Source organism: Phocoena sinus, chromosome 5 (genome assembly GCF_008692025.1).
Source record: "Phocoena sinus isolate mPhoSin1 chromosome 5, mPhoSin1.pri, whole genome shotgun sequence".
Taxonomy (NCBI): Eukaryota; Metazoa; Chordata; class Mammalia; order Artiodactyla; family Phocoenidae; genus Phocoena; species Phocoena sinus.
This window is the reverse complement of record NC_045767.1, coordinates 64,469,590-64,484,084: the sequence shown is the minus strand read 5'-3', so window position 1 is coordinate 64,484,084 and position 14,495 is coordinate 64,469,590. Positions and strand designations below refer to the sequence as shown.

At 48.0% G+C, this 14,495-nt stretch overlaps 2 protein-coding genes across 7 annotated transcripts in view; one reads left to right on the top strand and one right to left on the bottom strand.

Moving 5' to 3' along the window:
• Positions 1-10,379, bottom strand: part of KLF3 (Kruppel like factor 3) — a 36,723-nt gene extending 26,344 nt beyond the window's left edge. For 2 of the 6 annotated variants that reach the window (XM_032631804.1, XM_032631801.1), the window contains exons 1-2: positions 9,975-10,109; positions 286-347 (exon numbers count right to left, since the gene is read on the bottom strand). The gene's annotated coding sequence lies outside the window, so the exon portion shown is untranslated. Of the gene's footprint in view, positions 1-285; positions 348-1,488; positions 1,821-9,974 lie in introns of those variants that run through there. The other 4 variants (XM_032631802.1, XM_032631803.1, XM_032631800.1 and 1 more) reach the window with 4 other exon arrangements.
• The window catches only part of LOC116753948 (uncharacterized protein C10orf95-like), a 31,284-nt gene continuing 25,807 nt past the window's right edge, over positions 9,019-14,495 (top strand). Inside the window, exons 1-3 of the mRNA XM_032631976.1 lie at positions 9,019-9,068; positions 9,171-9,388; positions 9,586-10,290. Of these exons, the coding sequence (XP_032487867.1) occupies positions 9,019-9,068; positions 9,171-9,388; positions 9,586-10,290 (973 nt within the window). The remainder of the gene's footprint in view (positions 9,069-9,170; positions 9,389-9,585; positions 10,291-14,495) is intronic.

Genomic DNA, 14,495 nt, shown 5'->3' with positions numbered 1-14,495 from the left:
AAATTAAGAAAAGAGTTAAAACAAACAAACAAAAAATGTGTGTGTGTGTAATTCTTGGTCAGGAGGAGGACCAGGGCAGGCAGGCAACATCCCTGTAGCTAAACTTCCTTTCCAAAGAAATTTTCTTTCTTTACTTTTGTACCCAAACTCTTCCAAGAGCTCCCAGGAGTTGAATATTTAAAGGCAAGCTGCTCTGGCCAGAAATACAAGAGGCCAGACAACAGATGTAAGCAGGCATTTCTAAGTCAGAGCCTCCTTTCAGGACAGCCAAATGCTGGCACCTACCTGGAAAGGCGTCTCGTTTTCACGTCACTCGGTGATCTGTCTCCTAGCTCAGTCTTCTATCGCTGGTGCGAAAGGAAAAACTCCATGGAACACTTCTGAATCTTTGCCCCTCATAAATTAGTTATTTTACATGAAAATGTTTTGTAAATGGGGAAGAAGTTAATTACTTAGTTTCAGATTAACTGTAATGACCCATGAGCAAACAATCCGCCCTCTCCCCTCTTGGCTAACAAGCCACCCAACTTTACTTTCCTGCATCCGCCCATCTGCTCCACCCTATGGAGAGTTGCCAAGGCAGTCTGACTTGTCCAAACAGGACATGGCTTCAGATAAGATTCTGCCCACACCCTGTACTTCGGAAAGACCAAGTGAAGCAATTGCCTTTGCATGTAAATAAGGACAGGTGCAAAGGTAACAACCAAGCAACCTCCCTACACATTTCCAGCTGGAGCCCAGCAGAGCAGGGGTGGGGGAGGGGAAACCCAAGCCCATACCCTTCAGTAAACTCTCAAGTTCAAGGCCACCTAGTTAGTGGCCTACAACATCTTTCTTAAAGAAATTTTAGCAAACACTCATCATTTTCCCTACTGAGGTTACATACTCAGTTCCGTCCTTCACGCTCTCGGACAATTTTGTATTTTAGGTTTAAGGGCGAGGAACCTCAACTCAATTGAAAAGCACCTCTAATGTGTACTCCTGCTGTGTACACATCTTACAAGATCTGCCTCAGCCCTCAGTTTTCTTCTGTGAAGTGTTATATAATCAGACCCAGAAGGGCTGCGTGAGGCCACTGCCTCTGTCTGCCTCTCCGCTGGGTGCCCTATCACTGGAGACCCACCCAACTCCACCCTAAGGGGCCTCCACCCATGGGGCCCCGCCCTGCCGGGGGGGGGGCACTGGGAGGGACCAATTGGCTCAGGTCAGCTGACAGTTCCTGGAAATTCCAGTCAGAGCGGAGACGGCTGGAACCTTGCAAATAACCAGAAACAAGTGGTGGTATTTCCCCCAGCTCCTGAGGATGCTCCATTAAACGTTTATTTCAGAGCCAAAGAACCTCTGGATGTGGAACTGAGCTAATACTGCCCTCTTCCTTCAAAAGTAAACAAACAAAAAAGCGTTTTGCACCAGTGCTATGTAAGAGGATTCAACCCCTCCCAGACGGAAACCCTCCTCCCCCTTGCTCCCCTCCCCCATTTGCCTTATCTTCTCGTCACTCACCGTGGAAGCCTAGAGGTCATCTTTTAAGCCTTCCTCCCCAACTTTTCTCTCCACACCTACCGCTGCCACCAGGGGGCCAGGCCCTCAGTACCTCAAGACTGTGTTACTGGGGTCTCACCTCCACTAGTCCACCCCAGGATGGAGAATCCATCCTGACGCCCCTGCCACCTACATTTCTCAAAGCCCTCTTCTCAGCTGGTCTTTCCCAAGCTCCCAAACCTTCCTCCGACGGGACCCCCAGGGCTAGCAGAGTCGGTTCAAGCACCACGCTCAGCGTCCCCTCTCCTATCAGCGGCCCCAGCTCCACCAGGCGCCCTCCACGCTGGTTGCCCTGTCCCCCCGCCCCCCCCCCCCCACCTCCCTACCCCGCCTTTGTTCATTTTCGGCCCTGACGCTGGGCAGCCAGGGTGGAATGCCCGTCCCCTTCCGGCTTATCTAAATCCTCCTAATTCTTCAAAGACCAGCTCAAGGCCCTCGCCGCTCAGCGGAGCCAGCTGATTGCTCCCTGACCAATCTGAGGCCACCTCTTCTTACCTAGATAGGCTGCGCCTTTCTACTTTACAAATGGTCTGCCCAGGACCACCACCCGGACTGGCAGCACCTGAGGACAGGAGTGCTTTACACCCCCTTAGAGGGGCTCCCTCCCTGCTCCCCAGAGGAGATCAGGAACGTCCACTAAGTTTTTTGCCAGGCCCAAAGGAGTGAATATAAAAGCACTGAGCCGGTATGAGGAGTCCCACAGTCACTTCCCTTTCCCTTCGAATGCACTTGAAATCTCCCTTAAATAAAAACAAACAAACAAACCTCCCTTAAATAAGTAATATGTGTAAGGGGACCTAACCTAAAGGAAATCTATTAAACCAAACTTCCTCCAAAAAAAGGTATGCTCCAAACCTTAACCTTGCCTGTTCCGGGTCCTCCAGAGACCTTATCAGCATCGGCCCGATTTTTTTTTTTAACCCACCCACAGATCTTCTAAACAAGTCTAGTGTCAAGGTCTCTATTCCGTTTTAAAACCTAAGATAGGTTGGGGCTTCCCTGGTGGCGCAGTGGTTGAGAGTCCGCCTGCCGATGCAGGGGACACGGGTTCATGCCCCAGTCTGGGAAGATCCCACATGCCATGGAGCAGCTGGGCCCGTGAGCCATGGCCGCTGAGCCTGCGCGTCCGGAGCCTGTGCTCCGCAACGGGAGAGGCCACAGCAGTGAGAGGCCCGCGTACCGCAAAAAAAAAAAAAAAAAAAACACCTAATATAAGGGGAAAAAAAATGACAGCAAGAGAGAAGAGAAAGAGGCGACTTCAAGGTGTGTGTGTTTGTGTGTAACAAACACTCGGTTTGTTCTGTTTTAAGCCTCTTCTATTGACCAAGGAAAGCCAGGGGCTCAGTGATGTCACAGGTTTCCTACTGGCACTCTCTGGGGGCTGTTCTTTACATGGACTGTGTCATTTCATTCCTATGAGGTGCGGTGGTACTACCTTCCCATTTTACTGATAACACCGAAACAGAGAGGTAAATTAATCTGCCCAAGATGACACAGCTGGTAAAGTGGTAGAGCTGGGATTTGAACCCTAAGTAGTCAGACTTCAAGGCTGGTGGTGGACCTGGCCCTCCACCCTGCTGTGTCCCTGGCAGGGGACAACACACATCAAGAGTGGGATGGAGAGTTCTGCAGACAGGTCTGTCATTCGGGGATCTGGAACCAGGGGCAGTGTATTTACAGCAGTGGTGACTTCAACTCCTTCCCACTGGTCCCTGATGCCTCCCCTGTCTCAGTGCATGCCTGGACGCAACATCAAAAGACACATTCTAAAGGCCCCAAATTAGCCGATTGTTAGCCAGTGCATCCATAAAACTGTTCAGAAAAAACTGGCAGCTTCACCCAAGTAAATACGGAAATCCTCATAATAACTGTACAAAGGTGGAAGGGTCAGGTCCTCGTCCCCATTTTAGAAATGAGGAAATGGAGGAACAGAGGTGAAAAGACTTGCCCAAATTCACAGAGCTGGCTGGAGCTGCAGCCAAGAAGCCAAGTCTGTCCACTGCAGACCCACGGCTCTTTCTGTTCTGCTCCACTCTACGCTATGGGACTCACTCTCAAGTAGAATCATCTTATAGTTGGGGCACTCCCCTGGGGCCAGGGGCGTGGGGTGTGTGTGCCACACTGGCCCATGGAAGGCAGTGCCATGGGGAGGTTCCAGCGGACAATTACGATTTCCAAGTGACTTTTCAGGTTAGATCACTCTGGACCTACTCCATTTTGTGGCATAACTGAGAAAAATGACTGCAATCTTAGATTAGCTCTAATGAGTAGGTGCTCAGTAAATTTGTGAGATGAATACATGAATGGATGTCAAACTACCCTTCTTACATGCTAGGATAAAATGAAGGGCAAGGGCCTCAGAGTGACTGTACACAAGGGGTTCACACAAGGAAAATTTGCCCAGGGGCCAGTGCAGCTAGCCTTAAAATCATCTTCTAAAACCTGAAACGCAAAGTAAATGTGAAAACTTTACACAGGAGGCTTGGGAGACAAAACACCCTTGTCTGGAGAACTAAGTGGAACAGGAACTTGAACTTCCTAATGTTAGCGGTTTGGAGGTGCAAAGCTTTGGAAGGTACCAGGGTGTAAAGTGCAAGAACAAACACAAGAGTGGATTTCAGTGATTAGACTCAGAGAACAGTAGTTAGAATGAAGAGCATATGGGACCAAGGAGAAAAACCCCACACTGGATCACAGGTCGCTCTCCAGGGTAGAAGGCGCTGACCTCAGTGTCTGCTGGACCTCTTCTGTCTAGATTTGACCAAACTCCACTGATCTGGGTTGAGACTAGCTCCAGGCCATCTCTGGAGAGCCCCAGGCCTTCTAGAGATTGGCAACCATCTTAAGCATGTCCCAGGTTAAGCTGGGCTCCTTCAGGGTCCTCTTGGAAGGGGGCTGTCTCAGGAGGCACCCCCTTCTGGGAAGAGGGTAAGAGCTAGACCCAGGGTTACACGGAATGCATGGGCTGAAGGGCCACTTAGCAGTCTCCAGCTCCCCTTAATAATGAGATGGGGGAAGTGATAATGTATTCGGCCTGCCAACACAAAGGAATGAGTTTCCAATAGCTCTAGGAATCTGCTTTGCTAGAGAAAGAAACTTACTATTAAATACTCTGACCAATAGATACAAAATATACTGATAATTTTTTCTAATGTGCCATTTAACTATGGTGATATTCCAGAAAACGCACAGAGCCAGTTAAAAGGATATACATAGAGACATACATATGTGTGTGTGTGTGTGTGTGTATATATATATATATATATATATATATGTATGTATGTGTATATATGTATATACATACATATATTTGCTGTGGGAAAAAACAGTCCTAGTTCTGGTTCAGAAACTGTGTCTATAGCATTGTGTCTCTTATTACTACTAAATTTCAAGGAAGGAGAATTGAGGGGGGGAAAGCAGGGCTACCTTCCTTAGACAATGCCCTCTCTTATCAGGGCAGACTGCTGTCTGGTTTCCTGTCTCGAGCTCTGGCATTACTGCTTCAGATGAGAAACGGGGTCTAAGAAAGGGACAGATCAGGCTTGAAAATGAGAATGCTAAAAGCCATCATAATCCTTCCCTTCCAACTCACTCCATCATGAGTTTTGGCTGGAATACTACATATTAGCAAACCAGATATCAATTGTTTTATGTCTCTAGGATTTTTTTTTAAAAGCTATAACCAATGATAACTGAAGCACTTCAGAAAGAAACCCAATTTCCAGAATAATGTAATTCCTGATACTTAAAGGACGAGGTTGCCTGTATTTATTTTTCTTAAACACAACTGGGTGTGAAAACAGAGTAAGAACCACTTAAGAAAGCTGTTCATTTTATACCAGAAATGTTGACTTGGACAAATTAAGAAGGCAAGTATCTAAAAAGGGGGGGGTATGGAGATAAATGATTTACATGATTTAGAGATGAAACTATTGTGTTCACCTCCCTCACTTTTTTGGTAATTATAATAACTATCAGACTGGTACAATTTTTCCCAACTGTTTAGCTTACATTTAAAAGCCTGCAGAATTTTTCCTGACAGAACATATTAGATCCTAATCACCTCTATTAACCACCTCCCTCTCCCAACAAATAGGGAGGAAAGAATGATTTGGGGTAAGCCAAATAAAGACTCAGTCTACCAAATCTAGTTGAATTGTTCACAACTTTGGAACTAAACCAAAAAAACTTACTTCAATTTGGGTTACTTATGAATTTAGTTTAAAGGCCTCTTGTCCTACAAGCAGCTTAGTATTTCAAGTTTGCTTCCTCCAAAGAAGAAAGGAAAAATCTTATTGAAACTTTCCAAACTCCCATCTTTTTTCTTGGAAGGTTGTCAATATCCTACTATTTGACCCTAGCAGCTTTCTTAATAGCATATTGTGCATTTCCCTTTTATCTATCAAAGAAAAACGTGATGGGAAGATATGTTAAAACCAAAGCATTATTATTATTATTATTACGGATTTGGGGAAGAATAGGTAGGGCCTGATGTGCTTCCTCGGCAACTCATTCCATTAATTCCATTAGAGAACACTGCAGATAATTCCTTTAGATTTTAGAGAAAATCCCCAAAGAAGACATTTAAGGGGGAAACTTGTCAAAAGTTTTCTTTTCCAACCTTGTTTTTAAAACTTCATTTCTGGAGAACCAACAGAAAAATAGTTTGTTAAAGTAGGTTTTAAATGGTTAACCCAGAAATTTGCTAACTCACAACTGACAGAATATACCAAAAAAAAAGGGGGGGGGGATTATGAGAAAGTTGTTACTGTAAAACAATAAAAACAAGAGCATTCTCCTTCTGTCTTCAAAATATAAGGTTAAAAATTTCCAAACTATCATTAAATGAACTTATTCCAGTTCTCCTTTTTTTGAGCTTCTTATTCTTAGAACAGTTTGGAAATCAGATGTAGCATACAGTAAAATCTTTGTCCTTAAAAAGAAGTAATCCTGTAGTACTCTCAATACATCTTATGTTTTGCTTCAATAGAAGATTTCTCCTTTAAAACATAAGCAAGACTTCCAAGTCAGTCCAAGCTGCCAAGGCTGCTTGAGTTCTCCATCCCATGAAGCCTCCTGTGCCTTGAATGTCCTGTGTTAAATGCAAGGGTGAGCCACATCCTTCAGATCATGCTAGATCTTCTAAACTGTAAGGTGGTAACCCCATCCAAAATTGACAGCTTCAGGGCAAAATGCCTATCTCAAAACAAGAATGAAAAACAAACAAACAAAACAACCTCCTTTAGATTTCTAGCCAACATGCACACACATTTCTTAAAATCACAAGCTGGCAATGATAAACTAAAAAAGGTAAAAGTATTTATTCACCCATATAAACACATGGGAGCAAAGGGTGTATGTGAAAAGGTTAACTGACTTCTCATTATGACATAACACAGGCATCTTAGGCAATCGTAAGTGTGTAGAGACATGATAACTCCCTGGGTGGGGATAGGGAGTTTAGGGGCAGGGACCATGGCCTGGTCTGGGCTACTGATCTACCAGAAAACAGCCTGAAACAGGAAAGAGCACACATATGCCACTTGGAATGTATGACGCAAACCCCAGCCTTGAAACAAAGAACAGGAAACAGCTCTGCTGGCTGTGCTGGAGAGAAAGCACAGAGAAACATTTAGCCGGCCCTCCCTGACCCTATATTCATGAGCAGCTGGAGTTTTTTAAGACAACAACAGGGGGGTGGAGGTGTTTGTTCTATGGGTGTGAATAATAACACCAGCTTTATACAGGGGACCTGCCCTATTTACAAATAGGAGCTTCCACATACAGTAAACACCGTAAGTGAACATGTGATTTTATCATATTCAAGCAGCAGAAACCTTCCTAATTAACACCAGCCTCCCTACCAGTTTCTTTTGTCTCTTTCTCCCCCATCCTAATGGATGGTCTCTAGCCACGATCAAATTCTGGGTTAAGGTAACAGGGTAATGATCACTGTTCAGCCTCAGAGCATCAAGAGGAAAATGAGACAGCACAGCTGCTGAGAATTCAGTTGACACTGGGGTCATCCCACATAACCGAAGTGGGACCAACTGTAAGTGTCCCTGAGCCACAGAACTAAATTCTAAGATGAAGAGTGTGGGACATCTAGAGTCACCCCAAATTTTCACTGTCTTTTTCAACTGCATAGTTACAAAGATACTTCCACACAGCTGCACATCTGTTCTACATGTACACACATTTACAAAAATCCACCTTTTGAGAATCTGATTCTGTTCCTGATATTTCATTTAATCCAAAATTGTTATACAATCTGCAGAATAGAGTATCAATTTGTATAAGACATCCTAAAATGTCTATTTTTCCTTTAGGTATTTTTAAGGTAGCAAAATCCACTCACTAGTCCTTTTCTGATTTTTCTCTTTATTTTGTTAGCCAGTACTGTTTAACTCAGGTTTCTATTAGCAGAGATTTAAGAATCTGTGTGTAGACATAACTACAGGTAAAAAAAAAAAAAAAAAGAAAAAAAGAAGAAGAAAAAAAAGGCATCACTGTGTCCATAGCAACCAGAAGATTGGGTTTTAATTTAGAAACTTTGCAGTGAAAAAAACAATAGCTCTCTCCAAAGCTATGTTGTCATGTTTTACCTCTGACAAGGTTCTGTGGTCTAAGCAGTTACTTTCGTTGTTCTCACGTTAGGATTTTCATACTTGCATTCTTCATGCAAACAGAATGCTCCTTACAGCCTATCTTCACTGACCTCAACCACAGTACATTAGGCTGCTTTCTTCTAACAGTTCTGCAGCAAACCCCACTGACTGTAGAAATTGAGATATCAGTTTCTCTAGGGAGCTAAATGAAATTAATCAAACATCCCATTTCAGGTTCTGTTAACAGAATAAGGGCAACTCCCATAATCCATGTTTCAAGTCGGAAGAAACTCATCCACTCTTTTAAAGATACTACTAACTCTTTTAAAGATACTAACTCACAAAATTTTGAAGATGTTAGTGTTATTAAATTGTTTTTTCCCTAGAAGCAAGTCTTCTCTTGGGCTAGGCAGATTATCATCCAGATGGATTTCTCTCTTAAAAATGCTCCTCAAATTCATACATAAAGCACTCAGAAAAGGACAGCACAAAACTGTTCTGTGGAATAACCTATAGTGAACAACTGCCCTATTCCCCACTTGATTTTGCTTAATAATTAGATACTAAATCTAAATGAAGTCAGAATACTACTTCATACTTTTCTCCATATACTAGATTCTTGTGAGAATATAAATACATTTAAGTGTCTTGGATGACATTAATGGAAAAATACATTGAGTAAAAAAAACATTCAGTGTAAAATGTTTATTTTAGTGAAATACAAGAAGGTGAGCAATTACCAATTTCCGTTTAACCTGACTTTAAAAAAAGTCCCATTCACACGTTCTTCATCTAGTATTATTGTATATTGCTGTAAAATTTAAAGCAGCGTAGAGTGTTCTCTCTTTTATCTGCCAAAGAAGTAGCTATGACAATTCCAGGTATTGTCTGCCATCTCCAAAAAAGCCACTCGGAAAGGTAGGTCCCAAGGGTGCGGGTCCAGGGATCCGTCCCTCAGTCCCCACCCGGCTCGGGTCCCTAACACTGCGGGCAGTTGACTAAGGCGTTCTCCGCCTCCAGCCACGCTGCAATCCTTGCTCCAGACACTGCGGCAGGTTCTCCTTGCACCGGAGGAGGACTCTCCAAACCCGGCCAGCTCTTTCTCCTGCCCTCGGGAATCCAGACGCCCTGGCAGCTCCTGGGCTCCAGCACCGAGACTGGGATGTTTGCCTTCACTCCCAATCGCCCCAAGTTTCTTCCCAGAAGGCCCGCGAAGCTGCTCCAAGTTTGCTCCGCCGGCGGGTGAGCGACAGCACGCCCCGTCCGAGGAGGGGGGCTGCTGGGGGCGCAGGCGGAGGGCGGGGAGGTGGAGGGGGAGAGCGCGGGGGGTGGGGGAACAGGAGGGGGAGGAGCGGGAGCGCGCGGCCTCTGCGCTACCTTTCTCCAAACAACGTTGCCACACGCGGAGGGAACTGAGATTTCTGGGGCTTTGGAGGGAATCGCGGGCGGGCGGGCGGGCGGGCGGGCGGCTGTCGGGGGACCACACAGGTGAGCCCCCGCCCGCGCCCTAACTGGGGCCGCGGCAGGCGCCGCCAGCCTCGCTCCCCGCACCCGCCGATCCGCACGGTGGCTCTCCCCAATCCCACACTTTCCACCGCTGAACCCGGGGGCCCCCTCCTCCTCGCCTCCTCCTCCACCCCAACCCCCGGCTGCCTGGAGCTGTTGCACTTTCCCAAGCCCAGGAGCGCCCCAACCTCCGCGCTGCACCCCCAACCCATTCGCTGCGCGCCCCCCCTTGGGGGGAAAAAAAGGAAACCGGACGAGCCGAAAAGGGGGGCAGCGGGAGTCGGGGCGAGAAGGAAAGGTGAGGGAGAGGGGACTTACTTTTCGAGGCGCGGTGCTGAGCGCTGCAGGCGAGAAATAAAGGCCCGGATCCGGGCTGCCTGGAAACCCGTGGATGCAGTGGTGTCAGCGCTCCAGTCCCGGCGGCTTTGGCGGTGGCGGCCGCAGGGGACGGGGACTGGCGCGCGTGCGGCGGGCGCGGCTCGGCTCGGCTCGGCGGGCGCTCGCGCTGCGCTCCAGCTCGGGCCCCGGCTCCGCGCGGCTCCGCTCCTGGCTCCCCTCTGGCTCCTGGCACCAACTCCGGGCAGTCACATGACGCCGGCGCCGCTCGCTCTGCGAGCCTCCCAGGGCTGGCGGGGTAAGTAGAGGCTGGGACCCGGGGTGGGAGGGTCAGGGAGGGGAGAGGGAGCCGCCGCGGCCGCCCGGGCTGGGCGGGTCCCCACCCACTTGGGTGGAGGCAGCCGCCGGAGGGGTCGGTCGAGTCACTAGCGCAAACACGCACCCCGCCCTGCGCCCTTCCCCCGCCACCCTCGCCTCCCGCGCCGCCTCCGCCCCGCCCCGCCCAGTCACCCGGGGACGGCCTGACAGACACTCATTATTCCCCGGAGCCGGGCGCCGCCCCGCCTGCCCAACCTGTCCCGCGAGGCGCGGTGCGGCCGTGGGGCTGGGCGTGCGCGGCCTCCGCCCTCCGCCCGGCCCTGCGCCCCCGCCCTGGAGCCCCCGCCCCAAAGTCCCCTCCCTGTAGCCCTCCGCCCGGGAGCCCGCGGCCCCGCCCGGCCCGGACCCGCCGCCGCGCCGCCGCCCGAGCCCGGGGGGAAGGAAGGGCGGCGCTGGCCGCTCCGGGCGTCACAGCGCTGCAGCCCGCTGCGCCGCTTCCAAAACACACAGCCGGGCTCGCGGGCGAGCCGAGGCGGGGGACCCGGGACGGTCGGGGCCATCAATCAGCCGGCTCCAGCGGGAAGGGCGGCCCCGGGGCGTGGCGGGAAGGGCTGGGCCCCGCGCCCAGCGCGGCCCCTCCTGGGCCCAGCGCAGACAACTCTTAAAGAAAAAGCAGAAAAAGGCACCGCTGGTGAAGCAGCGGGTGGACGGGGGCGGATTCGGGAGAGAAAGCGCGGCGAGGAAAGGGAGGGCAGTTAGGGTGACTTAAACCCTAAAATGGTCCGGAGTTTCCAAGGTCGTTAGCCATCCTCTGGCGCGCTTTCTTTGTGCCCGGGGGCGCCGGGGCCCCCTTGTCGCCCGCTCCACGGGGGTGCGGCCCGGCAGGGCGGTGCCCCCACCTCCCGGGACTTTTCTTTGAAGGCCGGGAGACCCTCGAACAAACTTCCCACGGCCGGGCCTGCCGCTGGAGCGTAACGGCGACGGGCGCAGCGGCATTTGCTCAGCCAGGCCTGTCGGAAAACTTGGCAAAGTTCGGTCCAGATCCTCCCGCCCAGAGGGAGAACTCGGGGCGAGCTGAGGGCTCGCAGCGGCGACCTTTCCTTTCGTGTCGCCTCCCTGGGACCGAGCGCGAGCGTCCTCGGGGGAGTTCACAGGAGCCGGGAGGCGGAAACTCGCTTTCTGTCCCAGCCAGGCCCCTGGAAGGACTTTGGAGAGCTTGGTACCCAAGTTTAATGCTTTTCGAGTTTCTTTTTCAGCAGTACTAATGTAATAAAGAATGCAATAAAGAGAACAAAGGACAAATTGGTTCAATTGTTTTAGTCTTGTGCACTGTTTTAAAATGCCCCAGCTGCAGTCTATGGCTTGTTATTGCTTCAAGATGTTTTAAAGTCCCTTTAAGTTCACTATTCTCTCTTTGATGCTTCATCCAGGCATGGTACTACTTAAAACGTAGAGATAGAGTATATTCGGAGCCCCGGCATGTAACTACACAATATTATAAAATTAGTACCGGGAAACCTCAAATAGTGAAATTGCTTGTTGTAAAAAAAAAAATGCATATACATAAAAGACCACGTGGAAAACACCCAGAATGTGCCATCATACTGTCCCAGAAGATTAATCTTTAAAATGTAAAGGGATGAGGTTGTTTGTTTGTTTGTTTGTTTTAGTGAATAAAGACAAATACAATGGAAAAAGTTGGATTCGGGTCAATTACTAATTGCAACCCGTTGATCACTGACACCGTTAAATGTCTGATTAGACGACTTAGATTTGTACTAGCTGAGAAAAAACAACAACATATTAGTGATGACTGGTGAAATTGTTTTGCATTTCTGTGCCTCTCTCATAGTGGGGTCTCAAAAACTACAGGCTTCACTCAGGGGACACAGAGTAATGAAAACCTGAAGAGAAGATTGAAGTAGGTCTATCCGATAGGGAGGGGCTTTGATATGAAAGATGCGGGAGGGAGGAGAGAAGTCATAAAAAAGATTAATTAATGAACACAACTGTGTTCAGTGCCCTGTGGGAGGCAGCTCAACATAACTTGTCCAAAAATGAATCCATCCAGTGAAGGACACCACCATCCCTCCAGGTGCCCCAACCAGAACTGCCTGAAGTCATCCTTAACTCCTCCCCCCTCCCTCGCTGGTCACAGTCCTGTGGTTCACTGAATCCCTGACCTCCTCAATCAACACCCACTCCTTGGCCACCACCCTGGCCCAGCCTATTGCCACAGTGTCTTGTTGGTCATCCTGTTTGCAGCGTGGCTGAAGTGTGGGTAAGGGATTGGAGCAAAGGATTAAGAATGCCTTTTTCTAAAATGCAAACCTAAACATGTCAAACCCTTCAATGGCTTCTCTCTGGATAAAGTCCAAGAGTTTAGCCCCAATGTTGACCTGGCCTTCACCTGTCATTATAAACTCATCTCTACCTGTGCTCCCCTCCCACTCTTTTCTCCAGCAACAATGAGCTTCTTTCCTTTGCTTTCCTCCAACTCTCTGTCTCCACCTCTGGCCCTTTGCACACGCTCATTTTTCTAGATGGACTAGCCTCCTTGGCTTTCTCCCCAACTCCTGACCTCCACTCTCATGTCCCTAAATTCTATTCATCCTTTAAATGACATCTTCAATGAAATTTATCTTTTCTTACTACCATCCCTCACCCCACCTTTGGATGAGTTGGAGGTGCTCCTTCTTGGTACCCTGATAGCACCCAGGCTTCACCTCTTATTATTCTTTCTTGTAATTGACTCTTTACCTCTCTCTATGTCACTAAAATAGAAACTCTGTGAGGGCACGGACCTTGTCTTTTTAGCAAAATTGTATCCTTATGGCTCAGATGTTCAATGAATGTTTGTAAAATGAGTAAGTGTGAACTATGAATTGAGAAGAAGTCATTTAGACCAAAAAGATGAGAGGGGGCTTCAGGGTGGCAAGTGGCCATGAACTGTACCTTTGAAATAGTGAGGCAGAGGGAAGAAGGAGTTCCCCTCACTGTTTTTAAGGAGGTGGTACAAAGTGGTGTCTAGGTCTTCTTTTTATTCCTAATACTAGTACAATGCCTGGCACAAGCTTTGGTCCTGGATAAATCCATATATCCTGGGTAAATGAAATATCTCAAGCTTGGTCCTTCCAGTAGCTGCTTCACTGCTGCTCTTTGAGGATAGCAGGCTAGTCTGGTTTAGGTTTGGGGCAGCATGTGCTCAGGGAAGGGTACTCCTCCCTGGAGCCATCATCATTCCTCCCAACCAATCATTGCAATCGTTTTTGCTGGTGAGTGGAGAGAACCATATCTATGTGACCTGGTTCTGGCCAGTGGGACCTGTAGGGAAGTGTGCTGGGGCTTATGGAAAATGTTTCTTCCTGATGAAAGGAAACTCTTGTAAGGATAAACCCCCAGACCTGCTTTGGAAGTTATGTGAGGGTGTGTGATGCTTGAAGCTATGGCAGCCATCTTGTAGTCATGAGGGGAAAGCAAGATTTCGGATTTCCATACAGATAGTTCTTTTTTTCAACATTAGTTTTCAGATCAAATATTACATCTTTAGGAATGACCACACAATCTAAAATATCCCTCCCTTCCTCATTCAATGTCTAGTTCTCCTTGCTTTTTTTTTTTAACCTTTTCTCCCCATTATAACCTGGGCTCCATGAGAGCAAGGACACTGTCTTCCTCACTCCTTTTTGAATTATGGCTTTTTCTGGGTATATGCCCAGGAGTGGGATTGCTGGCTCATATGATAGTTCCATTTTTAGTTTTCGAAGGAACCTCCATACTGTTCTCCATAGTGGCTCCACCAATTTACATTCCCACCAATAGTGTAGGAGGGTTTCCTTTTCTCTGCACCCTCTTGTCTTCTTCAATGCTGTTTCCCAAACTCCTGGAACAGTGTCTGGCAGATATAAGTTGTTCCAAAAATATTTGTTGATTAACAGATGACAACTAAACAGTAACACTGTGTTGAGATTGATTCAGAGCCTAGTGGATACAAGCCACTATAAACCTCCACTTTCTCTTTCAGGGCTTATATCACAGTTAGTTCCGTTTCAGGCAATCCCTTTCTGATACACAGACACATATTCTTGAGATTCTTTCTTCCTCCTCCACTCTCTTTCAGAGTTTTTCCATTCTTTCCCCAGGAAAGTTTCTCCTCCTTGTGTGATGATGGACTGAGTTATGAAG